This window comes from Varanus komodoensis, unplaced genomic scaffold, assembly GCF_004798865.1.
Source record: "Varanus komodoensis strain SLA01 unplaced genomic scaffold, ASM479886v1 scaffold17, whole genome shotgun sequence".
Classification (NCBI taxonomy): Eukaryota; Metazoa; Chordata; class Lepidosauria; order Squamata; family Varanidae; genus Varanus; species Varanus komodoensis.
The window spans coordinates 52080-79718 of record NW_025335505.1 but is presented as its reverse complement, the minus strand read 5'-3'; the positions used below and the strand labels follow the sequence as shown (position 1 = coordinate 79718).

The 27639-nt window shown below is 43.0% G+C and overlaps 1 protein-coding gene across 1 annotated transcript in view; it reads left to right on the top strand.

Moving 5' to 3' along the window:
• MYO10 (myosin X) overlaps positions 1 to 27639 on the top strand; it is a 192869-nt gene that overhangs the window by 125515 nt on the left and 39715 nt on the right. Inside the window, exons 15-19 of the mRNA XM_044426266.1 lie at positions 856 to 948; positions 1810 to 1878; positions 2093 to 2175; positions 4081 to 4189; positions 4637 to 4717. Of these exons, the coding sequence (XP_044282201.1) occupies positions 856 to 948; positions 1810 to 1878; positions 2093 to 2175; positions 4081 to 4189; positions 4637 to 4717 (435 nt within the window). The remainder of the gene's footprint in view (positions 1 to 855; positions 949 to 1809; positions 1879 to 2092; positions 2176 to 4080; positions 4190 to 4636; positions 4718 to 27639) is intronic.

The window sequence follows — 27639 nt, the reverse complement described above, 5'->3', positions numbered from 1 at the left end:
AATTTTCCTTCAGATTTTCCACCTGGGGAAAAATGGATCTGTACTTCCTATTATAGAGGAGATCCTAGAAGGAACAAGTATTTTGAAAGCAGCTAGAGATATCAGGATTCTTTTAAAAATCAAGGTGTGTCCAGGTAGATTTACAGGTAAGTGAAGGAGCCCAGTGGCTGATGGACCGCAGCTAAAAGAAAATTAACAGTATCCATCAGCAGAATTAGGCCAATTTTTTAATAAGAAAAAAAGTTTACTCATTACAGTGCATAGCCTGGCACATCTGGAATGCTGAGGCCTTGCTTGGTGCAGCCTCTCCTGGTTCCTTGGGAATCCGTCTCTTCTCTGTCCGAGAATGCAGCCACAACATAATTCAGAGGCTGGAGTGACGCCCTGGAGCAGATGAGAGGCTGTTGCTGGTGCGAGCAGCACACCCTTGTTCCTTCCACCCCAACCGCTGCTTTAGGGCTTCTGAGCCAGGGTAGAGCTCCAGCCTTCTCCATTGTTTTACCACTGCTGCTGCATTTCTTCGTTGCCTGCATGCAAGGGAACCCTGCAGGGCAATTCTTTCATCTCCAGCAAGATTCCTCGCTAGGCTTCACATGGAGAGGGAGATGTGAGGTCGACGTTGATTGCAGCCCTGCATTTTGTATCATGCCTGATTCCAGCTGAAGAAACCTAAAAGCTTCATTCATGTCAGTCCCTGGAGCGCATAGTCTAATGCATGACACTGATCTACTCTGTTGAACAGTGTGTGATTCTGTTCGCTTCTGCTCAAGAATCGAACAGAAAGGGGGAAAAGCAGTATAAACATTTGTGACCTACTTGATAATATTTTGTCATCCTTGTGTCTTCACTGTCTAGAAACTCGGTTTGTTAGCACTTATAAATGAAGAAAGCCATTTCCCCCAAGCTACTGACAGCACCTTGTTGACAAAGCTACACCTCCAGCACGCTGTAAGTAATGCCATTTCCCTTTGTTGATGGATACGCCCTGTTACTTACCTTCAGCTGTGTAGCTAGTATTTGTTCCAAGTGGTCACGACTTTAGAAAAGTGTTGCCAGGTACGACTCTGGAACCTGCATTGTGCTAATATTCATTATGTGGGTCAGTACACAGAGGTTCTGCATTAAAGGGCCAGGGAACGGCCCTGTTTTCTGCAACGGGTAGGCCATTGGTGCCTCCCGCATCCATGTACACCTTTCTTGGAGCCCACCAAGGTGCCCTGCATCTGCTTAACAACAACATGTTCTCCTACCGGCGGCTGGGATAACTACCAAACAGGCTTTTGTTGATCATGAGAACCATGGTTTCAAGGAGTTGTTTGAACCCCTAGCCGTGCCCTGATTTTCTTGGTAAGTTACACGTCCTCTGTCACGCCTGGTGGCATCCAGGACAGTCCCTCAACTTTCCAGATGTGCCCAAGCCCCAAACGGTTGCCCACCCAGGTTCTATGAGTATTTCCTTTTCCCCCCCTGCTTTTATTAGAATAATGTGCTTCTCTTTGATACTGATCTGTGGAGATTCACCACTATAATAAAATGACTAAGTCAGTTTAAAGAGCTTTATAAAAAGTAGAATCAAGGTCTCATTTAATCTGCATCTTTGCCAAATAGGATTAGGTTTGTAGAATGTCTGTTTGCCTATTGAGATATGAAGCAATGCTGCAGTGAATATCTTTATAAGCATGGCAACCCTTTTCTGAAGTTAGCTTTCCAGCAAGTTCTGACATGTATGGTTGAGACAATATTGTTTTTACACATTCTGTTTTTGCAACCTACAAACGGTGTACCCCTTTTGTTTCCCTTTGCAAATAGAACAATCCTTTTTATGTGAAACCAAGAGTTGCTGTCCACAACTTTGGAGTGAAACATTATGCTGGAGAGGTAATTTTTCTCTGCTGTGTGTATTGAAATTTTTCCAAATGGTGCTTCAACAGCAGTTCAGTTTTGCCCTGCAGCCACTTGCAAATTAACTGAAGCATTCAGTTTCCTCTCTACTCTTTACAATAGTGCTTCTGTGCAAACCATTAATAAGAGGGGCTTTTTTAAAATGAAAAAGAAAAATTAAGTGGCGCCTGTTCTGCCTCTTTTCAAATAGGTCCAGTATGATGTCAGAGGAATTTTAGAGAAAAACAGGGACACTTTCAGGGACGATCTCTTGAACCTCTTACGGGAAAGCAGGTATGTTAATCTTCTAGGATGCTGAAAATACTAGATTCCCGTTGTTGATGGAGATTGATACCCAGTGGACAGCCGTAGTATGCAGTTCTAAACAGAATTCTGCCCCCGGTATGCAGATCCTTTGCTCTGGAAATTATTGGACTTGTGGCTGGTCAGGGGGAATGCCAGTCTGTTCCCTACCCTCAAGCATAAAAGGGGGGTAGATGTATGAACGTTAAGCTTTCCCCCACCTTGTCCCCATTTGCAATGATAATTCAAGTTGAAATTCTGTGGAAGAGGCATCTTTGGTCCCTGAATTCTGCACGTGGTGGGCATGTCGTGAGCAGAGCCGGCTGGAGCTCCGGCTGGGGGTCAGACTAGATGGCCCGGGAGACCCATTCTGACTCGCTCTGTTTCTATGTTTCTGTAACACTTTAGGTAGTAATTTTGCCTTAGTTATATTATGGATGCTCAAACAGATGTTTCCTGATTTATGGAATTCCTAAATTTGGGGACTCGAGTTATCACATCCTGCATTTATAGTCTAAATACATTACAAACATAAAACAAATAGATGACAAGAGACTATTTACTGTTAAGGTAGAATTTAAATGTCTTATATTCTAGCAACAATTTGTAAATACAGAAAGTTTTTCAAGTTTTTTAAATGTCTGTTATTTCAGCAACAAAAATGGATTTTTAAAAACCTAACGAATTGTCCTGTGTATAAAAAGTAGGACCACTAAGAAATCTCCAGAACTGACAGACACCGGGGGGGGGGGGGCTGCACATCCATGTGCGTGCAAGCACACACACACATATACATGTGCTCAGCTCAGAGAAAAATGCGGAGCATAGAAACTTGTTCTGTGCAGTCATTGTTATTTAGCAGATACTTACCCAACCAGACCCTTGCCAGACCTACCCTCATTTTTACATTGGTGTCTGAACATGGAGTTGTTGATTGATATCTGTAGGAATATCTCCCCAAAAAGTCTTTATTCCTCATACTTCTACTCAGTGCAGCAGTGTGTACAGGGGAACACAGGTTCAAAACAAGGGAATTATGCAATTCTTGCATAATTGTGGTGACAGGAAAGTGCTGAGAGTCTCTTCTGCAACAGATCTTAATTGACACTGCACTCTTGAGGCATGCGCGAAGGACATGGTTTGGTACTTAATAGCCTGTGTATATTAGGTTTTTACAGCTGATAGATAAATCCTCAGTGATAGCATTGGAAATAATTAAATGCAGTTGCGATTGCATTGTAATAAACCTAATACCCTGGGAGAATTCTCATAAAATCACAAAAAGTTGCCCCACATTTTGCCACTGCCTGTGCATGTTGTACTTTTTTTCCAGTAGTGATTCACACTAATTTACTTAAATTATTTAAGCCACCCTGAGTTCTGCTTCTGCTTGGCAGGGCAGGAGATTGATTTTTCAAAACAAACAAACAAACATAAATACAATCATTGATCAATCTCATTTTTCTTGACGTCTTCCAAGGAAGGGCAGCAAACACGAGTTTATCATATTTTATCATTAGAACAACCTTATGAGGCAGGCCAGACTGGCCAGAAATAATGACTGGCCTAAGGATCGCCGCAGAGCTGCAGAGCTGGGTGGGGATTTAAATCCAGATTCCCTCTCCAGGTTCAGTATAGTCATATGTACGCCATATTCTGTGAGCACTGGATATTTCAGCACCATGTATCCAGAAGGAAAACCGGGTACAGGTTGTCAGCCTGCTCAGTTCTGCAGCTTTAGATTGCTAGGTACATCAAGGCATTGCTCCCATGGGAAGTATTAAGAGGTTGGAGCCCAATCTCTGAATGCAAGAGCAGCTCTAGCCAGGTTTTTAACCGTAACCCTTGGAATTCTTTGATTGATTGCATTCATTCCGGTCTCTTACTGCATTTCAGCCTTGATTTCATATACGATCTGTTTGAACACGTCTCAAGCCGGAGCAATCAAGACACTTTGAAATGTGGGAGCAAACATCGGAAGCCCACCGTCAGCCTGCAGTTCAAGGTTTGTTCCTTCATCCCAGGAAGGCATTGTGCTTTGTCAGGGACTGAGACCATGAACCCGCTGTCAGATCATATTCATCTCAGAAAGCAGCCGGGAATAACTTGGTTTTTGACCATTTTTTCCAGGGTGTTTTTAGACTTTCTAGAAATAAATATTAGGCTGCAGTCATGTACTCACCTGAGTTCAAGTCCCATTGAACTCAGTGGGTCTTACCTCTGAGTAGACATGTCCATTTGCACTACCAGTGTATGGTGACCCGTTCTTTGACTGCCCATAGATAAGAGTCTGCTCCTGCTATCAGACATTTCCTACGGGAAAAAGTATGTTGGTGGAATTTGCAGGTCTTGCCACTGGGTGCTGCTACAGCACAGTGACTGAGAGCGCTGCCTTACGGAGAGGCATGGTTTACAAATGTAACCCCCCATTTTTTCTTACTTTTTGCTTTAGGAGTCACTGCATTCCTTAATGACAACACTAAGCACATCTAACCCCTTCTTTGTCCGCTGCATCAAGCCAAATATGCAGAAGGTAAGATTCAAAATTGCCTTTTTCTTGGATTTTTTTGCCAAGTGTCCAGAGATTAGTGGCCTAACCGTGTCTTTTGTGGTCATTAGAATAGTAGCTTTCTGCTCATAATCTATGAAATGCTAAATAATTTTACAAGTTAGCATGTTTCTGACATCCGGCTCTCTGCAGTCCTCTATTGCTGATTTATTTTCACATTTGTATGAATTGTAAAGATGACATCTTAAAAATGAAAAATCAAAGAATAGCCAGTAAACCGCTCCTCCCCAGCACAAGCAGAACTGTTTGATGGTTGCTTGTTGGTCACCCTGCAAGCCTTTCCGTATCTAAGCCCCACGGAGTTTAAAGAGACTTTCTCCCAGGTAAGCATGCATGGTGTTTACGGCCTTCAGATGGAAAGCAGTCCCATCTTTGTGGCTAACAAAGCAGATTTCGCTTTAAACAATAACTCTTTCATTGCCACTCTTCACCTTTCAAACCGTGTGCATGTTTGTGTAAGGGCTTGACTAATTCTTCACACTGATTGTCTCCTCAGAGTTCCTATATATGCTCTTCTAGAGGAACTGAGGAGAGTATCAAGCTCTGTTCCCAAGGGTACTAGTCAGGCCTGCCGGATCTTGCTGCTGCCTCAAATTAACTGGGGTTATACTTGGGGAAGAGTTCCACTTTGCTTCAGTGTCTGTACAGGAAAAACAGTGACCGGTGTCCATTGGACATCCTGGTCTTCCCAGAGAGGAACCTCTGAGAGGCTTCCAGCAGCCAGGAGGGTTCATTCTAGCTCAGCTGGAAAGTCACTGACTTAGGTTCCAGTATAATACTTGGAGAAAATAGTTTGTTCATTCTGAGAGTGAAATACCACTTTTAATGCTCATTAGTTACATCCCTTGGATACTGGTCATTCAGGTCAGGCAAACACTTCTCAAAAGCATGGCTATCAAAGGCATAATAGAGCTAAAATAGAAATGCACAGTGACCTTTCATTGGCCCAAATCAGTGACTTTCAAGTTGAATGGTTTGTTTCATCTCTGCTGGAACAGATTTAGTAAAACTAAAAGCTCATCAGTGGATTCATGGCTTCAAGAAAACTGGTGCATTTCCAAAAAGGTCACAGAAATTACAGGGGGAAAGCAGAGTGGTTGTTTTTACAGGTTCTGAGTGGAAACAGATTTGGAACTCTTGCTGTAGATGATTCCTTTCAGCTGAATTTGTGCAAGTTGTTGGGGTATCTTATTTCCTAATCTTGGGAGTACATGTTAGCTGCTGTTGAATCTTCAGTTTTAGCTAGAATTTCAACTTTAAAAAAACACAACCCAGAATTATCAATGCATATGTCCAGCTCTCATAAAAGAAAAGACCTCTAAAGCGTGTGCAGTAGAGATCCAGAGCCCTTTAGCTTAGTTTTGTTGAGCTTCTGCAGGCGTCCTCATGCATGTGTGCCGTTTTACTGCTTAGCCACACACAGCAAGAAAAGTCTGCGGTCAGAATGAATGCAAGCAGGGAAAGCTGCAAATATTTGTTGCAAGTTCTCTCTACCTTGAGAGATTTGGCTATGGGTAGTATAGGAAGGAAGGAAAGAAAATTCATTTTGAGTAGCGATTTCAGTTGTTTTTGGAGTCAGATCATATGGCATTTTCTTGTCTCAAATTGTATTTCACATGATAAATTAATTCCAAATTTTATACATCCCTTTGAGCAATTTGGAAATAAGTGTTTGTTGGGTTCTTGCATATCGGAGGTTTCTTTTTGTTGCTTGAATACATGACAAAGTGTAATTGCCACAAGAAAACATAGCAGACAAGAACCATCTGTTGTACAAGATGGAAGGTACATTCTTTGTATACACATTATAAGTGTCACAAGAAGTAAAGGATTTAATGGTCACAAAAACATTTTTCAGAAAATCTATACAGACAAAATTAAGTATAATTACATATATTTTAGGATATGCACATGCATTCGGTAGTGCGCTCTCTCTCTCTCTCTCGCTCTCTCTCTCTGCATCACATTACTTTAGCAATATCTTTGTTGGAGTATTACATTGCACATGAGGTCTGGGAGTCTGCCTCTCACATGCAGGCTGACCATTTTATATAAGTGAGGCCATTGTAATCGGGCATCTGTTGCATATCTTTCATGGGAAATGCAGTCCTGCTTCACACAGCCCTTGTGTGATGTGTCCACGGAGCAGGATGCAAGAAGAAGCACTTGGGGCTCACACCTCGTTTCTCAATCCCATGTATGGAAGAATGGGATGCAAATAATTGCTTACTTCCCCATTGCAAACTTAGCCCTCCGTGCCTCCCAGTGCTTTAGGGGTAGCAGTAGAACATCTCAAGAAGCATGTCCGGGATGCTCACGTGAGCCCTTCTTCTCTACCTGCTATTTGTGTGTTCTTTTACAAAATTGTACTGCACCTTTTGACCCTCAAAAATGGCCACCAAAATCAACAGAAAGTGTTAAAATGGCATTGTTAAACCATCAAAGCAGCAGAAAAGGCGATAGCATTCCAGCTGTAGAAAGAACTCAGTGCTTGATTAAAACAGAATAGCATTTGCTGCTTACCTGAATGCTTCATGTGATCTCTCAGGGAAAGGAGAGAACGTTGCATTCTGTTATTCCACAGGGTCTTGCACTGTGCAGGCTTTTGAAAGTGTAAAGCTTAATACTTGTTTTATCAAAGTTGATTAGCAAACTGAGCACCGTGCTCCCCTGGTGTAACTGAAACTGGTGATGCGAAATCTTGGATGCCAGTTTCCAATTTGGAAAAGGTCTGAGGGCCTCTTTTCCAGCTGTGCGTGGTGTGAGGAGGGCAGGGGCCAGAGGTGATTCTGACCGGTGGAGGCATTGCCCACCTGTATACAAAGCACAGCTCAGGGCTCAGCAGGTCGACTCAGCAGTAAGCCCCAGTGCAGCATCATTCGGGTCTCCAAAGCATGGCTCATTTTTGAGCAAGCCCATCCAGGCATACGCCCTGTTGCAAAAGCTCTCGTGCCTACTAAAGCAACAGCTCAGTTCTGAGCAGGTTTTTAAATTTTTAATTTCCTTTAAGTATCCTCTCATGACCAATCACACAGATTGAACTTCCCAGCAGAAGGGGCTTGTGGGGAGGATGGGGGGGGGGAAGGCAGTGGGAACGCCTGGGCTGCATCTGGATGACAGTCAGAATCCCCCCACCTAAGATTTTAACCAAATCCACTGTGTACTTATAAAATAGCTGTGAGGCAATACATTCCGTGATATTTATTTGAGAAGGCTGTTGTCGGTAGAATGGAAAGGAAGCAGCACAGCACCATTTTGTGCTTGTGCACTTGCATTGACATACATGCTCACGCTGGACTCGAGATGCACCCCACACATCACACATGGATTTAAAATCTGGAGAACTGGGGCTGACATGAAAGACATCTGCAGCATTTTTCCCAACTTAGGAACATAAAATCTTGTTTGTAGTTCCGTACACAGTGGGCCAAGGACACATAAACTGGAGGCTTTGTGCTGTTTTTCAGCTTGCTCACATTCCGCTGTGAACCAGCCCAAAGGATAGAAGTAACACATGTTTTTCTGCAGGCCTGTGCCAGCTCAAGCCGCCTTGGCCACAGGAGAAGCTGTCCTTGTGTGCATGGCTTGGCAGAGGGTGGATGGCAGGTGCGAAGTTTAATTGGAAGGGAGTCGTGGTGGGATGAGCAATGCCTATTGCCTGTTCTCGTAGTTAGCCGGAAACATGGCTATCGTTAAACCAGGAATATAAACTTGATTCAGCCTGCTGGATTTGGTTCAAAATATTATATTTCCGTTCCACAATGGGGGAAAATGCTGTGCATCGGCATTAAAAATAATGGATCTTTTGTGGCAGGGGGACTTGGGCTACTGTCTAGGCAGAGCCTGAGTTCATGAATAACAGTGTAACTACTGAGTGTAACTAATGACTGACGCCTGTCTTTCAGGATGACTCATACAATAGGCCAAAAATGTTATGAGGAACCAGATTTTAAGTAAGTGGGAGGTCACTCAAGGACAGAGGAGGGAGACAATACACAGATGCCTCAAGCAACAATGATCATACATGCTCACTTCTGTATCGTGTAACCAGTGCGTTCGGCAGGCTGGAAGAAGTCCTTTGTCACCAAACTTGAAAACAAAAAATCCTTGTCAGTGCAACACAATGGACAGTTCTAAGTTTCCTTGCCCTTGCAATATGTCAGCAGGTTTACACTGATGTGCAGCGTCTTGTAATTCTCCTTTAGGAGAGGTGACTGCATCATTTGCTACAGGCAGTGCAACACTTTAAATGGTTCACTGAAGCACTGCCCAGAATATTGCTCTAATTACACTCATGTTCATATGCAGTGCTAAACCATGGTTTACTGTTACCAAGGATCGGCTTCAGTGAACCTTGCATTTACATGCGCTCCCTGCCTCCTCTTTTTCTGATGGAGGTACAGAAAAGAAAATTGCACACTTGCGTTTTACATTAATCACAGTGTATGTTGCATCCAAATCTTAGGGCAAAATGTTCCTGATGTTTTATCTCAGTGATGTAATGTTTCGCTCGCGTGTGTGGCTTGCAGGGCACTATTCTGCTTTTCCTCTAAGTACTCCATTAATGTTTTACTGTATGCACACTCCACACGCTACGAAGTCACGGATGAATGTGCCAGTCTAGCAGAGAGGCTTGGGCTGTTGCACCTCCTTTGAATCCCCCAGGAACAGCAAAGAAGTGCACGGAGCTATGGGGTCCTGCAAAGCATTAATTGCTCAAAAGAGAAGTGCTGCTGTTGTGTTGTTAGGAAGTCAGCTTGTTCTGAAGTGACCTCAGGTGGAGGGGAAAGGCTTTGTTGGTGGGAAATCTGTATGCTTGGTGTGGCATTTGAGGCTGTTTTTTCACTGGGAATGACCACGTAATTTAATTTTTAGCTTGCATTTTAGCCAGCTCTGTAGGTGTGCATGCAGTTCAATGTAGATGTGCATTTCAAGCAAGATTGCTGGGCTTGAAAATTAAGGAACGATAAAAAATGACCTTAACGCCCCTCCTGCTTCTCCCGTTAGTCCAACACTATGTGCATTTGATTTCAGTGTAAACATAGCAGAGACTGCACTTTTGAATTATTATTACTTTTATATCCGAGCTGTTTTCCTCCTGTGCAAGAGGAAGAAGCAGCTTACGTAGCTGTATTTTGTCCTCACAACAACAGCCCTGTGAGGCAGGTTCTGCTGAGAGCGAGTGCCCGGCCAGAGTCACCCAGTGAGCTTCATTAGCTCAGCAGGGACCGGAGTCCTGATCTCGCAGTCCCCAGTTCAACACTAGCCCTCAGTCCACACTGGCTCTCTGTTGCCTGGACCTGTCTGGGTGTCTGACGTCTCAGTGACGCTAAGATGGAAGCCACAGTTTCTGAGCCCGTCCTTGGGGCTGCACTGAGGAGCTCGGCATGAATGAGCTTTACCCTGCGGTGTGGCATAGTCAGCTATGCTTTGCTTTCCCAGATGCAGAGGTGTCTCCCCACAAATACCTCCCTTGGCGTCTGCAGGCAGCCGTGGTCTTTGTTCGGTTTTTAAAAGTTTGTTTACTTTTTGGTTAACGGGGAATGGCGCAAGCTACAAAGAGAGCACCAGCATCCAATGCCAAGTTTATTTCCAGGAATACCTCAGTGCATGTTTTGCTTATGTGTGCGTGCGTGTGTGTGTCTGTCTCAATGTCACCAGTTTTTCTTCTCTGAAATCGCTACTTTATTTGATGTTGTGGTGCAAATATATGGTGGTATTTTGAGTTCAGGCCTTACTCCTGTCTTGTAACTTGTCTAAAAAAAACCCCCAAGCAATTCTCCCAAAGCCTCATTAGTTTGCCTTCTGGGAAATAAGCATTTTGCGATGAGCCAAACTCACCGCTTTCCTACATGTTTTGGGGTATGGGGATACAACTTAATACAAATAGCCAAGCCAAAAGGCTTTAGAACTGATAAGAATCCATTGTGACGTTTACTGTGGGGATTTAACAAAGGCTGAACACACATACGGACTGAGATTATCTGTCACCCTGCCTACAGCAGAGGAGTTCTGATTACACATACTGCATCTGATGGGTAGCTCTAAAGCCAGTTTGACTCTTTCAAATAATCCAAGAGAGTAAATGATTGATTTTTTTTAAGTGGTAATGCAGTTTGGGAGAAAAAGACATTCAGCAAAATCAGCTGATGCATATTTGCATATCAAAGTATGATCTGAAGCATCAAATGCGTTCATAGAGTGAGTGAACCTTGCCACAAAAATGTTTTAATGAGCAAGTCAAAGACCCAAAATTCCTTTTGTGAAAGAGTTTACTCAATGATCATTGTGTAGCTTTGCTTGCCCTGCTTTAACCTGTTTTTTTCACTGCCTGTGGTGTATCTGCTACGCGCTGCAGAAGACTCTTGCCTCAAATCTGCCTCTCACTGTCAGGAATTTGGAAGTCCTACCACTTCATTCTTCTTGATTTGTGGCACTGCTCATACACTGCAGGTTCTTTCTATGAACTACTGCTGCTTCTGTACTTGACTTCTCTTTTTCTGACTGTGCCCATTCAAACATAACACCATGTCCATCGTAAATACAGTGGTGCCTCGGCTCACAAACGCCTCAGTTCACGATCTAATCAGGTAGCGAACAAAAATGTCTTTAAAAAATTGACTCAGGTCACAAACTCCGCATTGGGTGGCGACCGCGATCGCTGCCATTTCTCCACCTCCCTGAGTAGGGAGATGGCCATGACTGCGGTTGCGCTCGTGCAGGGAAGGCAGGTGCAGTCATGGTTGCACAGGGTGGGGGGAGATGGCCGCGATTGTGCAGGGGGGGGGGAGATGGCCAAGATTGCGCCTGTCTTTCCTGAACAAGCGCATTCGCGATCTCACCCGTCTCTCCCATCCAAGGCACCAGTAATTGTGCCGTCTCCCCCCCCCCCACCCCCTGAGCACGCCCGTCTATGGCTACGATCGCACTCGTGCTGGGGGAGGGAGATGGCCGCACTCATGCTCAGGGTGCGGGGAGGCGGGGAGATGGCTGTAATCTTTGTTGTTCTTTGTCACTTTGCTTCATATTTTTCTGATTAAAAAAATTGTTACAAAACAGATTTACCTTATTTACATTGAACCTTATGGGGAATATTGACTTGGCTCACAACCAATTTGGGTCACTACCAGAGTCCTGGAATGGATTAAATTCATGAGCCAAGGTACCACTGTAGAGGGTTAAAGATTGAGAATCAACTTCATGGACTCTCCTTTCCCTCCCCAAATTTCCTTAGTGATATATGAGGTTCCCTTTGATTATATCCTAACATCCCACTTTCCACATCCCTTTTAATGGAAATATTTCATTCTAATGGTCGTTCAAGCTTCATGCTGCCATTCTTCTTAAGCTTAGTGAAGTAGAACACGTATTTCCAAGGCTTCCACCCAATCTCCTAACTATAGTTTCTATCCTACAGACTTTCTAGCCATTTTATCTATTGATCTATTCTCATTCATAGATATTCTTAGGACCCTCATAACTACCACAAGAAGTTCTCTTTTTTTTAATGGCTCTGCTTCTATTTCATTCTGAAAAGTTGAAGAGAAATGAAAACTAGGAGAGTAAGTCTACAAAGTTCTGGGAAGAGGAAAAACTCACCTACTCAAATAGGCCCCTTCTTCCCCAGCCCAGAACAAATAAGTGGAAGGAAAATGGCCTGTTGCTATTGAAGGAAACACTAATTGTGGCTTTGAGCTCCTCCCTCTGCACATTCAGAGCCACAGACCTTTGCAAAAATGTTCTTATTCACCAAATCATTTTTCAGAAGCACAATCACCCAAAATGAATCTCTGAGCATGCGTGGAGCTGTTCTAACATTTACTTCTAGGAACTCTCCTTATGAGTCTGTTTGGGCCCCATCCGTTTGGGAGGCAAATCATGTGGCATATGAGGGTCAGGGAAAAGAAACCAGTGTGATTCTCTGAACCTGGCTGGTGCTTAAGCCATTCTCTCATTGATACTAAAATTTGGCGAAGTATAAAATATTTTGTACAGCAGAGACAGAAAATTCAGCATTTTGTTGTCTTTAAGTTTGTTGGGTAGACTCATCAGTATTTATGTTGTTTTGGTGATGTCTGCCTTACTCACAAGACATGGTAGAGGAAGGAGTTCTCCTCTATAATTGTATAATTGCTTCAAGGGTCTCCAAGAAATACTAAGAGCCAATAGTAAGAGTTGGCATTAGATGTAAATCATGAAAAACCTAATTGATCCATTATTTTTCAAAACTGAATATGGAAACAAAGCAGAAGTCTGGGCCTGGGACAATAGGAAAGATTGAGCAAGATTGTTCCAGACTGATTTTGTAGAAATGTTACGTAGCAAATTTTCAAAGGCAGTTATCAGTTAAGCAAGTAATCATCTGTAATTGGAGCCCTACTTCAAAGTTCATGCTACTTTGAACTTCTTTAAAAACAAGGGTTGGGTAGTGCCTCTGTTGACATTAATGTAGAATTTACTTAAAAATATGTATTGGGGCACTATATTTATTGGACTAACCCAAAGGTCAGTATAGCCTTAATATGGATTTTGGAGTTTAGGCTCTTCAGAGAAGACTCTTCTTTCAACCTCTCTGCCATCAGTGGGTAGAGACATGAGTTCACAAAATACATAGTCCCTCTTCCCATGTGTGGGAGGCTAAGCTGCAACAGTGATTCATCTCAGGACTCCCAGTTGGTTTCATAGCTTTAAACAGGGACTTGGAACTGGCTGTCTCTGTTTCTGGATAACTCACTGGCTCCTTGAACTTAAAGACACTGGTCATATATTCAGATGAGGGTGTTGCAAATTTGTGAAAATAGAGGGAGTCCAAATGCATGTAGAAGTAACTGTGGCAGAATTCTTCAAGCTGCACCTGTCAGTCTTGTGCTGGATCTGATTGTTCTCCCATCTCCTACTGGGTCCCAACAGAGGAAAGGGACAGTGTTAGGTGAGCTGAGTGACCATGTAAACTAGCCCCCACATTCCTGATATAACCATAGTAAGTGTGCAAAATTTTCCGTTACTTCCCAGCAACTTGTCTTGGAGCCAAGCCCCACGCTACACGCATAGTTTAATCTTCCCTGCATGTGTGCAGTGGACCTGATCCATGCATTATTACTACAGTAAATAAAAGCTTTCCACTACATGGAAGCAACTGGACAGCCATCTGAGAGGGATGGTTTAACTTGGATTCTGACATGGAGCAGGACGTTGGACCCGCTGGCCCTCTGGCCCCTTCCAGCTCTGCTCATCTGTGATTCTATGATCACATAGAGTGAATGGTATCATGAATGGCAAAATAACCACTAAGATCTCCAGGAAAGGGAGCCAGGGAGTCTGATTCTCCTTCCTGTGGGGTCATACTGCAGGAAAGGTTGCTATTAAAACTCAGAAGAGCCAGCTGTAAAACCAGACGCTTGGATTTGCAGACCTACTTATTTCCAAGCAAAAGTGGGTGTTTCAGGGCGTGCTCTGTGTCCTCAAGAAAGGGAAAACGAGCTTGCCCCAGAGTTGTAGAATGTGCCTTAAATTCTGATTGCATCCTCCATGTTGACATGGCAACCACTCAGAGAGACATTCAGGCTCTTGATGAATAGCTGCTAATAAAGCACAACTGGAGGACAGCTTATTCTCCTCCAGAGAAAATATTTAGCGTTCCAAACTCCCAAACTAGACTTTGCTTCATGCCTTCTTGCTTGCCTTATCTCCTAAGGTTTCTAAAGAATCTGTTGGCTTTAAAAGCTATTTACATTCTCAACAGTCAAAAAGAAAGATTAGCTCCCGTGTACTCTTGGTTAGGGAATATCTAACAGTGGCCGCTGCTGAGCCAACACTGGCTAAGCATGACTTCCTCTGAGGGGCAGCAGGAATGAATTAAAACAAGCCTTGCCAAAGATATCACACGAAAGACTTGAAATACCAGCACACTGAAGAAAGCCCTGTTTTGTGTGCAAGTTGCACTGCCTCTGTGTGCAAGTGTGTTTAATGTATGCAGCTGCTGGAAATGCAGGGCTTTATTGTTGATTAGAATCGAAAAGAGAACGGCTTCAAGAAGGTAAGGGGCATATGATAGACAGAGGGGGATTTTACTTGTTGGGTTTAGGACAGAAGCCATGGTGGAAGGGTGACCAGGTTTGTAACAGGGGACATTTCTAGCAACCTGTTTTCTTTCTTCCAAAGAAGTTATTTGATTGGTAGCACAGAGATATTTGTGAATGCTAAGGAGTCTCTTAGCAAGATCCTTTTTGTGAGAAAGTTCCCTCTGTCCTGAGTTGCTCACTGGTGTGGAAGAGGGAAAAAGCAAAGCAACGTTCCCTGCATATCATGGAAAGGTCATATCATGCTGTAAAATGCCATTACATGTGTTTTCTGCAGAAACCTCATTTCAGATTTGCATAAACAAAAAAGCAGATGAGGATCCATGAACATATTTGTTTCCTTTGCACACAGTTTGGGACGGTGTTCAGTAGGGGAGTGGAAAGGGAATGGGAATTATCTTCCAGTGGTTTGCCAGGCAGTTGTGTAGCTTTAAGCGTGGCGGGGAGGCAATGCCTGTTTGTACACAGCAATGCTTTGCTTGAAGTAAATCCCATATAAAAGCTGTGAAGAAGGAAGTGGGTGGATGAGGATGAAAAAGCACAAAAGTTGAACCTGGTTATCTTTTATAGGCAAGAATGGATTTTGCAATATCTCTGGCAAGAGCTGATGGTACACATTTGTTGTGTCTGGGATTTGGTGTCCCCTAGCAGACAGAACATTCTGTTGCGTTAAAAAAAAAAAAAATCAGATGCAAAAGAAGACTTGAGCTCATTTGACCTTACAAAAGATAGGGTGTGTTTGTCCACATTCAGCTGTGAGAGAGCTAATCAGGGTTGGAGCCTTTGAAATGCATTAAGTGGAGGTTAAGGATGTTATCCTAAGCATGCTTACTTGCATTCTAACTCAGAGGCATTCACTCAAAAAAAAAAAAAAAACATTTGGGGTAAGGTGTGTAAGATTACCTAAGATCACATGGGACAAAGCAGGAAGACGTCCCACTGGTGTCTTTTGAGTTTAGCCACTGTTTTGCAAAGATCATATTAAATCCACAGACTAACCCAGGAGGTTTAGCCGCACCCATGGACTCATGTGAAGGTTTGCATACAGCTGTGGGCACTACCACAAATGTGTCATCTGCAGATGGTCACTTTGGCATCTCCATTTATTATTTATTATTTATCAGATTTGTTATGTGTCACAACTGTGAAACTTAGACTGCATCTTATTCAGCACAAAATGTCTGTTTTATGTTTGTTGGGCACTGCAGTACCTCTTTAAGAATGTACACATGTTTTGGAAATGTCCAGCCATTGCTCCTTTCGGGTATAACATAGATACATTTTGCATCAGAGCAGTCTTTATTTTTCCTGATGTACATGCTCTTTTAAATCACATGCTTACTTCATGAAACTTAACAGATAGTCAGCATCAATGGATTCTCTGTACCCTTTTGGCAGCTAAAACATTAATATTAAAACATTTGAAGGATACAGTACAATAGGTTTAGGACTTAACAACCTTTTGGATACTGGAATAAGTAGCATGTAGACACCATAAAAATAGATAGTTAATTGTACTTATGTTGAAGCTATGTATAATTGCTAGAAATTCTCTGCATTTTATTTGTATTCATTGCTGTAGATATATACAGGTTCATGCATATATGTTTACAAAATGGATGATTTTAATGTTTAACAGTTTTGGAGGTACCATGCTGAGGACTTCTTCATGAGGGCTATTGGAGTTGCCTGTGGGTCCCTTTTGGGGACCCTGCTCTACATCACCTTATTCTTTCACCCAAGATTCAGGAAGGTCCTAGAGAATTTTATAGGCAAGAACATGCATGTTTCTTACGTATAAAAAGAAATATAGCAGATCATTTCATATGGTTCAGCCATCACTGTTAAACAGTAGAAGTTGCAAAAAAATCATATAGTTTGCATTTTCCTGAGCTTCAGACTAGCAGGAATGCTTTGTATTTATACATGCAGTGGATGAAAATGTTCGGAGGCATTTATAACTAAAACACCAAATGAAGTTTAGAAACCTGCCATGCTGGGATGATTCCTCAAAATGCCCCTGCTGTTCTTCACAGAGCAGATGCAGTTGGATTGATTTTGATCTTAATTGCATACTCTGAACAGATTTATTAAGTGAAAATGAATGGCAACCTCATTAGAGCGGTAGAGTTCTATAAATGAAATTAGTATTTTGTGCAGGGATGAATCAGCAGTTATGAAGAATAAGGCAAAATGACTACAGGGTTGGGGCTACTCTAATGAGGAGCAAAAATTAAATTTATATGGGTTATAAGGTCATGCTGTACCTTGGAAGGGCCCATCAGGGCTGGCAGTTATGGCTGAGTTGAGTGAACTTGTCCAAGAGAGTTTATTTATTGATTATTCTGCCTAATAGCCAAAGTTGTCTGGGCAGTATACAAAAATTTAAACCTTAAAAACATTATTTCCAAACACACATAGAAACAGACAGTGCACACAGAGAAATTTACATATCACTAAAATTATTTTCAATCATTTAATAACAATAAGAAAAATCCAGGACCAGATTAGAACCTCTTGATACAGTCCCAACTGCCTGAGAGAAGAGGAAGGTCTGAACTATCGTAATGTTGCCGCCGGGCAGGAGCTTTTATCAGAAAAGTCATTCCACAAACAGTGGGTGCCTGGGCTCAGCTCTTAAACAGTTCAGTTCCAGGAGGGCCTTGTGAGCATCCAGGATGCAGGGGGCAAAGAAGAGAAGGTTCATGGCTGGTAAGGATGGGGAGCAGAAAGCAGCCTGACAGGGCTTGGGATCAGGCAGCAGAGAGGCGACATTTTGACCTAAGATCTATATCAAGCCAGGATCAGTGTTCACTCTTCTTGCCTGTTGCATTCCACCCCTTAATTATTTTATTGGCTCACCCTTCTGAGCAGATCCAGCCTCTCTTTGAATATCTCACTATATCCTCATTATCGCATCATTCTGAGGCATTATGGGAAACTAAAGTGATAGCTAGATCTGCTATCCAGAACCGGTTTGAGCAGTGCCATGGTAACCAAGGAAGCCCATGAAGGCCCACAGAGGAAGAGATAACCCTCCAGAGGACAATGTGCCGTATCCACCACCATCCACACCTGGAACCATCCTCACTGCATATAGTACATCAGATTTTCACAAATTACAACCCATCAAGCTAAGCACATTCAGCCTATCAGCCATGCAGACCACTTCTCTGGAGGCTTGTCAGACCTGCTTTGGCTGCCTGGGACTGTAAGAAACAGGAAGGATGTCTGGTAGTTACTGGTCTTGACAGATCACAAATTATGCAGATCAGGAAAGGGTGGAGTAAAACATGCTGCTGATGAAGGGCCCGGGGCATTGTGGTTTCCAAGGGATAGGGCAATAGCCTGGGGAATAAGGTTCCAGCTAAATTCCGAGAAGATTTCTAGTTCAATATAGCCCATAATATTCGTCTGATCATCAGGTGAGTGTATGGGCAGTCCCCTTAGAACCCTCAGACCCTGCTAGTATTCCTTGATGAGCAGCTCAGGAAGGCCAAGAGCAGTACCAGCAGTCAGACTGTGCCCCAAAGGAATTGGATCTAACGAATGTTTTCCATTGTGAACCTCTCGTAAGTGGCATGTAGCCGTTAGAGGCAGTGCCAGCAATATCCAGGGACTGAGGAAAGTAAATATTGCACAAGCATTGTCTTAGGAAGACTTGTTTATAGGGCATGTCCAGGAAATGGACTCTGGCCCTCACTAACCTTTCCAACTAAGAAATCTGCTACTGATCGGGCATCAGACAGTCTTTCCAAACTACGCTTCAGTTGCCTGTGGTTAGCAAAACCATATGTTTTGGCTCACATGTTAATGTGACCTTACTTCATGGTCAGTTATCAGCAAGGTACAATGTGAAATATGCTAAAGTGCTTTGGCAACAAGTAGAAAAGGAAGACAAACATTGTTGACCTCACAGGCATTTTGATGGTGAGGTATTGTGTGAAGTCATCCAAGAGTGTTAATGAGTTACAGTCTCCCCCACCACTGCAAGTCATTTTCTTCACTTGAAATATTGCAAAAAAAAAACCAAAACAAACCACCCAGTTTTTAAAAAACTTTGACAACACTATGAACACCAGCCTGCTTTGCACATAATTCTAATGTTGTGACTTGTTGAATTCTGGGTTTCCATAATGTGTGAACAGAGCGAAGCTAACAAATCATGGTTTGTTAAGCATGAATAGAACAAAGCCCTGAAAAACCACTGGCTTGAGTATGCTCAAGTCGATGCTGTGGAACAAAAAGCAGCGAATACTCTATCTCTAGGGAACTAGGCTGCCACTGCTGACATGTTGCCAAATACGTACATCATGTAGTTCCCTAGAGATACATCAAATAGTTCTCTGGAAAAGCCATAGCTATCTCTGTCAAATCTCTAGCAAAAAGCTGTGAATATCTCTAATGAAAAGCTGTGATTATTTGTAGGGAACTATGTGGCCACTGATGATTTGTGGCCAAATAGCTGCATAATTCCCTAGAGATGTTCACAGCTTTTTGCTAGAGATATTCCCAGGTTGTTTGTAACCCAGACGCTTATAACAATAACCCTGTATTGTTTCTTACTGTGGTTTCTAAAGACCAAACTTCCCATGGTGAAATACCATGACGGTCCAAACAACATGACAGGCCAACAGTAGTAAAAATACCACCATGTTGTCATTATTTATGAACCCAGAACCATGGGTGGTTTTACCAAGAGTGGCAGACAAGACAAGTAGCTGCTCAACTTTTGGCATTTGGGAACAGGGAGCAGGCAAAGGAGGAGGGAAACAACTGGCACAGTGATTGAGAAAACAACCCACATGTAGTTCCATCATCTGCTAGACAAACCCTGGGTAAGGCAACAAACCATGGGTTAGCATTACATGTGAACAAGGCCAATGTGCTTTTATTTAAATAACTTTATCAATTGAATCAACAAAGAGTTTTTAAGACAAATTTAAAGACAAACTAACAAATATATCCTGGCATAAGCTTTCATGGCGTATAGCTCATTTCCAGCAGAAAATCCAGACATCTTAGGGCTGTTTCTCACATATTTTTAAAGTATCCCCATGAAATGTGTCCTTCCGTGGCTGCATTGGTGGGTGATGCATGTCATGTAGAGCCATCGGTTTGGTTTTCTTTGCAGGGCCCCTACAAGCTACATGGCCAGCTGAAAAGCAACAGGTGTCACTTCCCCATCACTCTGTCTCTCTTCTGGGGAAAACTGCAGCTGTTCCATCCCTGCCTGTGATGCAGCATTTCAGCAGTGGCAGCTGCAGCTTTTCCCAGCATCGAGAGGTAGTCATGGGATACACTCTGCCTGCTGTATTTCTGCCAGCTGTGTTGCTTTGAAAAGTACAGGAAAGCCACCAGCAAGCAGTAACGTGGCCACCTTAAATGCATGGATACATCAAGTGTACCTTCAGAAGAGAACTGGGGTACGTCTCCTCTTTCCTGTAAAGATGCCTTACCTGCATCTGTGGGCTGGTTCAGTAATGGTCCAACTGTGGTGACTGCCCGTGTGGTAAGCTGAGTCCGTGTATTTGCCCAGTTTGCATGTAATCAGACCTAAGTAATGTGTCAGTTGACATCATGATTAAAAATACCCTCTCATGTTTGTGCTTTCCATTAATGGAGATTTGCAGAAAGGAGTATCTTGAACGGATCATGGAAAAAACCAATAGTAAAGGGATCATCATGAGGAAATATATTGCCATGTAACTCTATGCCTTGAGTGATTTTGATCATCATGAATGTTCGGTTTAGTAACATAATTACGCTAACAGACGAACAAAGCCATCAAAAGTTCTTCCCCATTAACACTCTGCATATCTAAGTATTTTGCAATTAAAAAAGCACGCAGCAAGTAATTATCTTTTAATACACTTAATTGTGTTCGGCAGTTCTCCAGGCCTGAAGCTTTTTAATGGTCTAATAGAGAGACAAAGCAAAGGGTTGAAAGAATTTCTCCACTTCCAGAAGGCCATCGCTAAGTGCCAACTCTGGTGTGGTATCAGCTTTCGCAGATGAGTGAATGGCTGCCCCAGATTCAGCTGAAAGAACAAGAGTAGCCATGCAGAGTGTGCCAGCCACCGTGATTTGTGCTTACTGCAGCTAAAAATCTCTCTTTGTGCCCCAAGTACAGTATGATAGACTCCAGTCTAAACACTGTAAACCAGGAGCTTTGTTGGGCAGACTGTGGCATACAAATTATTCTGGAAAGACAGTCATTAGAACTTAGTTTGGCTGCATGGAACTGAATATGCTAACAGGTCAGATTATAGCACTTTTGATAAAATGGTTGCTCAGAGTGTCTGTTCCCAGCAGCATGCTGGCGGTCCATACCTGCTGGTCAATTGATCCCTTTAAGCAGGTGCATATGTTCCACTGAAGACCAGGAAGATTAGGCGCTGCCAGTCCTTTGCTAAGCTGGCAACTTAAGTGAAACTGGTTTTCTCCTGACCTGGCTGTTCCAGGCTAGGTAGCAACGAAGAGAAAGGAGTTCCTGAGCCACGAAGCTCCACCTACCTGTTGCCACTTGCTGTGGGGAGGGAGGGAGGGAGACCACGGGGTGCTTGTTTCCTGCATGCCTCAGCCACACACAGCCGAGACAGCTTCTGAGGATCACGCAAGGTAAGCCCATGCTGCTTCTGCTGCATAGTCGTTGGCCTTGGAGAAACACATTGCTCAGGTGCTGACACGGCTGATCCGTTGCAAATCAGCGTTCAACAACTGTGTTGTCTAGTGAGCTGGCAGTTCCTTTCAACCTGTTAGACTACCAAGAGCACCATGCAAACAGTTTCCTATGCACCTAACTGAAAAATACCCTTATTAATCTCAGAATCAGTATATTTTCTGTAAGTGGGGTCCTTTGTAGGAACTAGAGAGCTCATGTCTTCCAGTTTATATTATTGCCGCCACTTGGGAGTTTTAAGGTCGCACACTCTAGGAGCTTTGCCACTTTTGTAAGAATGCCGCAAGATTCTCTGGCTATGAAGGAAGTCCTCGGCTGTTGCTAGAATGCCAAGCAGTGTGATGATGCCCAGCAGGTGGCAGTATCTTTGCATCCCTGCTCCTGCAAGCACAAGGGAAGGAGATGGGCACTGATTGATCAAGAAGCAACTAAGGAACCTTGAATCACAATTAGGCTGTGTGACTGGCAGGGTCACTGAGTTTTTCAGTCCCAACTTGCAGAATGAGAGTTTGAAATGAAAGGAGTTCTATGAGTTTACCAAGGGGATGGGAATAAATTTGGCCTTTGAATGTTGCCTGACCTTTGGTTTCCTAGCAACACAAAGCCATTCGGTAGAATATTTTCCAGGGCACCTAATTTACACATATCAAATATTAGCTGTGCGCTATGGCTGGCTTTTTCTCATTTTGACTTCTCAGCCATTTGTATTGATAAGCAATGGCCAAAGCTCAGAATTCCATTTAAAGGCTTCTTTTACCTTCAGAATGTGCTGGGATGGTTGGGAACATACCTGTGGAGCCGAAGCCCCAAGCAGGCAATCTGTGGCCACCGTAGGAGCAATGTTACCTAGGCTTCAGTGAATTCACAGAAAAGTTCCCCAGGAGTAGATTGTATCTTAGAGAAGCAATTTTTCTCTTCACAAAATAAGGTTTTGGATTGCTGCCATTTGTCTCTATCCATGTTGGATCAGTTGACATTGAGTTCCTAGAGGAGATGATACACTGCGTTCACAGTTGTAAGATACCCACAGCCTGTAACCTACCAAGCCAAACAGGTCATCAGCCATGGACGGTCCACCAAACAGTAAACATCCTCATTTTGCTGCAGCCCTAGATTACAAGAATCAGAGCACTTGTTCAGCCACAGCCGATAGCAAGGTATGTGGATCAGATGAATACATTTGTTAGTTTCACAGTTATCTTGAAGAAGAGATGGAGTGGTTGATGTGCAGTGATGGGCACAACTTGCCTTCACACAAGAGCTATGTAGTGGGCAGTTTCTCTAAAGCGGGGCGTTGTATCTGTGGTCAAAATATCATAGAAATGTCTCGGCCCAGTTTCCTGACAGCATTGCAGAGTACCTGTCCAGAAATGAACTATCAAGTCAAGATTAACTCCTTGGGGTGGGGGGCTTGGCTTGCACCCAGAAATGTATTCTCTGTTAATGCATCCTGAGGAGGTAGATTTTGTTTCAGCCAACTGAATACCGGGCTCTTGCTGTTCTTGGACAGTGACATCTAGCAGGAGGGGATTAACTGACTAGAGCCAGAAGGTGATTAATGTCTCCTTCTGAGAGGTGTGAGTGATGCTGGCAACCTGAAGGGGAGATGATTGTGCCATCAAAGAATCCTTAAAAATCTTCCAACAATTTGCCAATTGCAAATATGGCCTTTTTTGGCAAGGTGTGTGAGTGGGTGGGGGCTGTGCAACTCCAGGCCACCGATTTGGATAGCTTCAAGAAGAGATTAGACAAATCCATGGAAAAGAAGGCCATCAGTGGCTACTCGTCCTCATAGCCACATACTATCTCCATTATCAGAGGCAGTTTGCTTATGCGCACCAATTGCTGCAAAACGTGGAAGGAAGGGTGCTCTTGCATTCAGGACTTACCTGTGGGATCTGTCCCATGAATAGCTGGTTGGCCACTGTGTGAACAAAATGCTGGATAAGATGGATCCTTGATATAATCCAGTATGGCTTTTCTTACATTCAGGTCCTTAGGAAAAAGTGATTGTCTAGACTGGCATCAGATCTAGTTTTGGCACCCAAACTGTTTTGGGCACCTAACAGGAATTAGGAAAGGAATTTGGGGAATACAACCTAGTTAGTTATCTTGGACATCTTGGTGCCTTTTGATGTCATCCACCATGATATCTTTCTGGACTAGCTATGTGAATTGGAGATGGAGGACATGGTGACACAGTGATTCCAATCCATATGCAAAGCCAGTGTCGATGGATAGTTGAAGTGTTATGGGATCATTAACCAATTCCTCAGTTATTTAAAAATTCGCCTCACCAATTAGAAGACCCATATTCTAAAAGACAGCTGATCGCTTTAGAACTACTGAATGTGATAACCTTTTCCCAATCTAGTGTCATCCAGATATATTGTATTACAGCTGCAATGATCCCCAGCTAGCACAGTCAGTGGTACTGGATAATGGAACTTATAGCACAAAAAGATCAAGATAATAATTTTGTCATCCTGCTTTGTTTTAACAGCATGCCTGTTGAGTTTGCATGGTGTCCTTTGTCCATCAACGAACTAATAATTAATGTAGGATTTCCAATTTGTTAGGGCAATTTTAAAATCAACAGTACCCAAAATCAAGGAAGCATTTATTTAATTTTAGGCACCATTTTGATCCTGGTGTTTTCAGAAAATGAAAAGGAAAAATAGAAGGTTAACTTTCTAAATAGGGACTAGAAATGTCTGTATATTTTATCATTACTTTTCTGACGCTTATTTCAGTATCCCATGAAAGGCATTTTATGCTAAGTTTGTTAGTGATATGCAAATACCTTTAAATTCAGTTGTGTGAAAGGTAGATAAGTAACACTGGCAGCTAGTTCATATTTATCTGGTTTACAGTTTCCAGTGTCTTAATCATGTGCAAAGAAAGTGTACTTAAAAATGGAGATTCCATTTGAAGTAAATGAGCATCTGAGTTAGAAAGGTTAGGGCAAGGCAAGGAACATGAAGACTACTGGAGAAGCCATATGGTTGAAATAATCCCCCATTGCGAAGAGAGGTAGCTGCCATAAAGTCTGTATTAGTTTGCATGCAGTAACAGGAAGAGTGCATCTGTTACTTTATACTAGGGACCTTGTGTGAGAGATGAGATAGACCTTGTTCAGACACATGGTCCTGGCCGTTGCCGTAAACAATGAGGTGCCTTCCTTTTGGTCATCAGAAGTTAGGTGGGAGAGGACAGCTGTCTCTTAATTAGTGTTTCACAGCATGGAAGGTTTTTTTGTTAGGGTTGTTAGGGGTTTCTTTGCTTTTTGCTTTTCCTATCCAGAAGCCTGATTGATTCTTCTTCAGCGGAAGACCACTGACTGATAACAATGTGGCAAAAAGGGGAGAGGCCAGATTGAGGCTTATCCAGCAGGGACTGTAGGCTTTAATTAGGATGACCTTCGATGAAATGGCAGTGGACTTTTCACAGGTGGAGGGGAGGAACTATCAAGGTTTCCAGCTGGGGTCTGCACTTGAGGTCCTGCTGCCGGTTTTAGTAAGACGTGTTAGCCCTAAAGCAAAATAAAAGTCTTAAATCTCTTCTCCTTCTTGCCCCTTCCCCCAACACTTTGAACATCTGCTCAAAGCATTTGCTTTCCATGTCTTCTGTGCACTGTCAGCACCAGCCTCTCTGTGTGCGCGCGCGTGTGCATGGACATATATTGTGTGCATGCGCGCGCACACACACACACACACACACACACACACACATATATATAAATAAAGCAAAACACACAAAGGTTAAGTTGCTTGAACACTGGCAGATGGGACATGGATCTGCAGCATTTGACTGTTTGACTCCTTATCATCAGTACAGAGGCGGTATTGTAGAATCAACCTTGCCCCTCTCCTTTCGAGCTGAGGACTACACAGGACGTGGGGGCAAGCTTCCCTTTCTGAGTCATGGCTTATCTAAGAAGCGAGATCCATGGATTTGTGTGCCATTTGCTAGCCAGTGGCAGAGTTATACCTGTACAGGAATCAATACTGCCCCTTTCTCTCTTTTCTAAAGAACCAAGCATTGTTTTCCACCCTCCGCAAAGCTTATCCCTATAGAAAAAGGAGCCCCTGCAACCTAATTGCAGCTCAATGCGGTGGGTACATGCAGTCAAGGCTTGGTTAAAACCTGTTTTCCTGCCCCCTCATACCACATGCTCATACATGGTATACAGGCAGGCACACCAAGTAGTTTCCTTAACTACTGAAGTATTGTGTGTCACCCCTGACATACTTCCAGATGTTTACTTTTCCTAGGTATGATGGCAGACTCTTTCAAACTCAGCACCAGCTGCACCATTTCCAGGTTGATTGCTACTGCTTCCAACATTCCAGTAGGATCGCAAGTAGGAAAATGGCAACCATGGTGCAACATCCTGAACCTGCATGCTTTGGACTACAACTCCCAGAATTCCTGACTGGTAGTCATTCTGACTGGGGCTGATGTGAAGTGAAGTCTGGAACATCTGGAAGGCACATAGAGAGGAATGCACTGAACTAGCAAAGGAAGTGTTAATCCTCCGTACTATGAGGCACCTCTGAAATAGTTCCTGTTTCGTTGCAACCTTTAGTAGAGAAGCTGACGTGTGGAAGTGGGCTTGGCCTCTCAGAAAGGACTTGCAAAGTATAAATGGTTTGAAGGCCACTTCTCCAGACTTACCTCCCAAAGCATTAACTTGTGTGCCAGTCTATTATTTAGAGCACATCAGTCCACCTAGCATTTTACTAGCATTTTGCTACATACTATTTCTCCTTTCTCACGAAAGTAAATGTGACTGCTCTTGTGGTGTGGTATTTGACTTGGATCTCTGGGCCTGGATTCAAAGCCTGGTTCAGCCAAGGACACACGCAGTGGTCTTGGGCAAGTCATCTTTTTTCACCTCGCAAGTCCTTAAAATGGAGATATTTGTGATGGACGACAAATGGATGGCAAAGTGTTTTGCTTACGACAAGTCCTGTAGATTGGTAAATGTCAAACACTAAACAGTTACATGAAAAATATCAAATTTGGAGACTCAGAAGTTACTATAGCTCTTTCTGAGTCCTATGTATCTGCCTCTTTGCTAGGATGTTTGCCAGTAGAGCTGAATCAAAGTATGTGTGAAGTACGGTGGAGAATTTACACCCTCCTGGGAAAATACACTGTTGGCCTTCCAATGACAAAAGACAGTTGGGCCTTTCAAATTTGGAAGGAGTTTTCCTCCCTTATCTGTTGCACTGATATTTCTCTCTGCTTGCTTTAGTACTACTTTGCTGCTTGTCTCATGGTTCTAGTACTTTGTTTTCAACTATTTTTAGAGTCTGTATCTCATTTTAATATTGTCAGCTACTGGGAACAGCTCTTTGGTGCAAATGTTATTCTTTGCTTCTTATCCATGCATTAGAATATGGAGTGATTCCAGGGGTTTTAGAAAACAATCCATAGTCATGAAACAGTTCCTAGTGCCAAAAATAAGTAGAATTTATAGCAAGGTAAAATTGCTTCCTTGGGAACAAGAACTATTTCACATCTGTGGTCTGTTGTAGGTCTTGATACTGCTTTATATTTTAATATTGGAAAAAGAAGCAAAGTATACCATACTGCAGATCTATAGCACCGTTACCCCCTAGAGGAATTAATTTGCATTTGAACTGAATTTTATTTGGAGTAATAACTAAAAAGAACAACATTTCTAGCTAAAATCCTTTTCTCAGTGCATTCTTTGTGGTAGTTCATCCTGTCTAGACTCTCAATTTTTTACACTTGTCCCCTGGGTGCCAAACCTTTGTTTTTTCTTGTTTCTATCAGCCCCTTTCACAATTCATGCCACCTTTTGTTAAATCACCTGAATGAAAGATGAGCTATTCGAATAGCTTAGTTCTTGTTTTTTAAATGACTAAACTTCACAGATACCCTACACAGGATGGCTTATATGTGAACTTTTGTGTAATTTGCACATTGCCTTCCTTCATGCAACTTCTGTTCGCTGGTTTTGTTCAAGAAATGATGAATGAACGTTTTAGAGATCGGCTGTGTCCGAGACTCACACGGCCTTTGGTCCCCCATCCAGCCAGTGTGTGTCAAGTGCCCTGCACCAGGATCCGTCATTGCAGAAGATCAGGGCTACC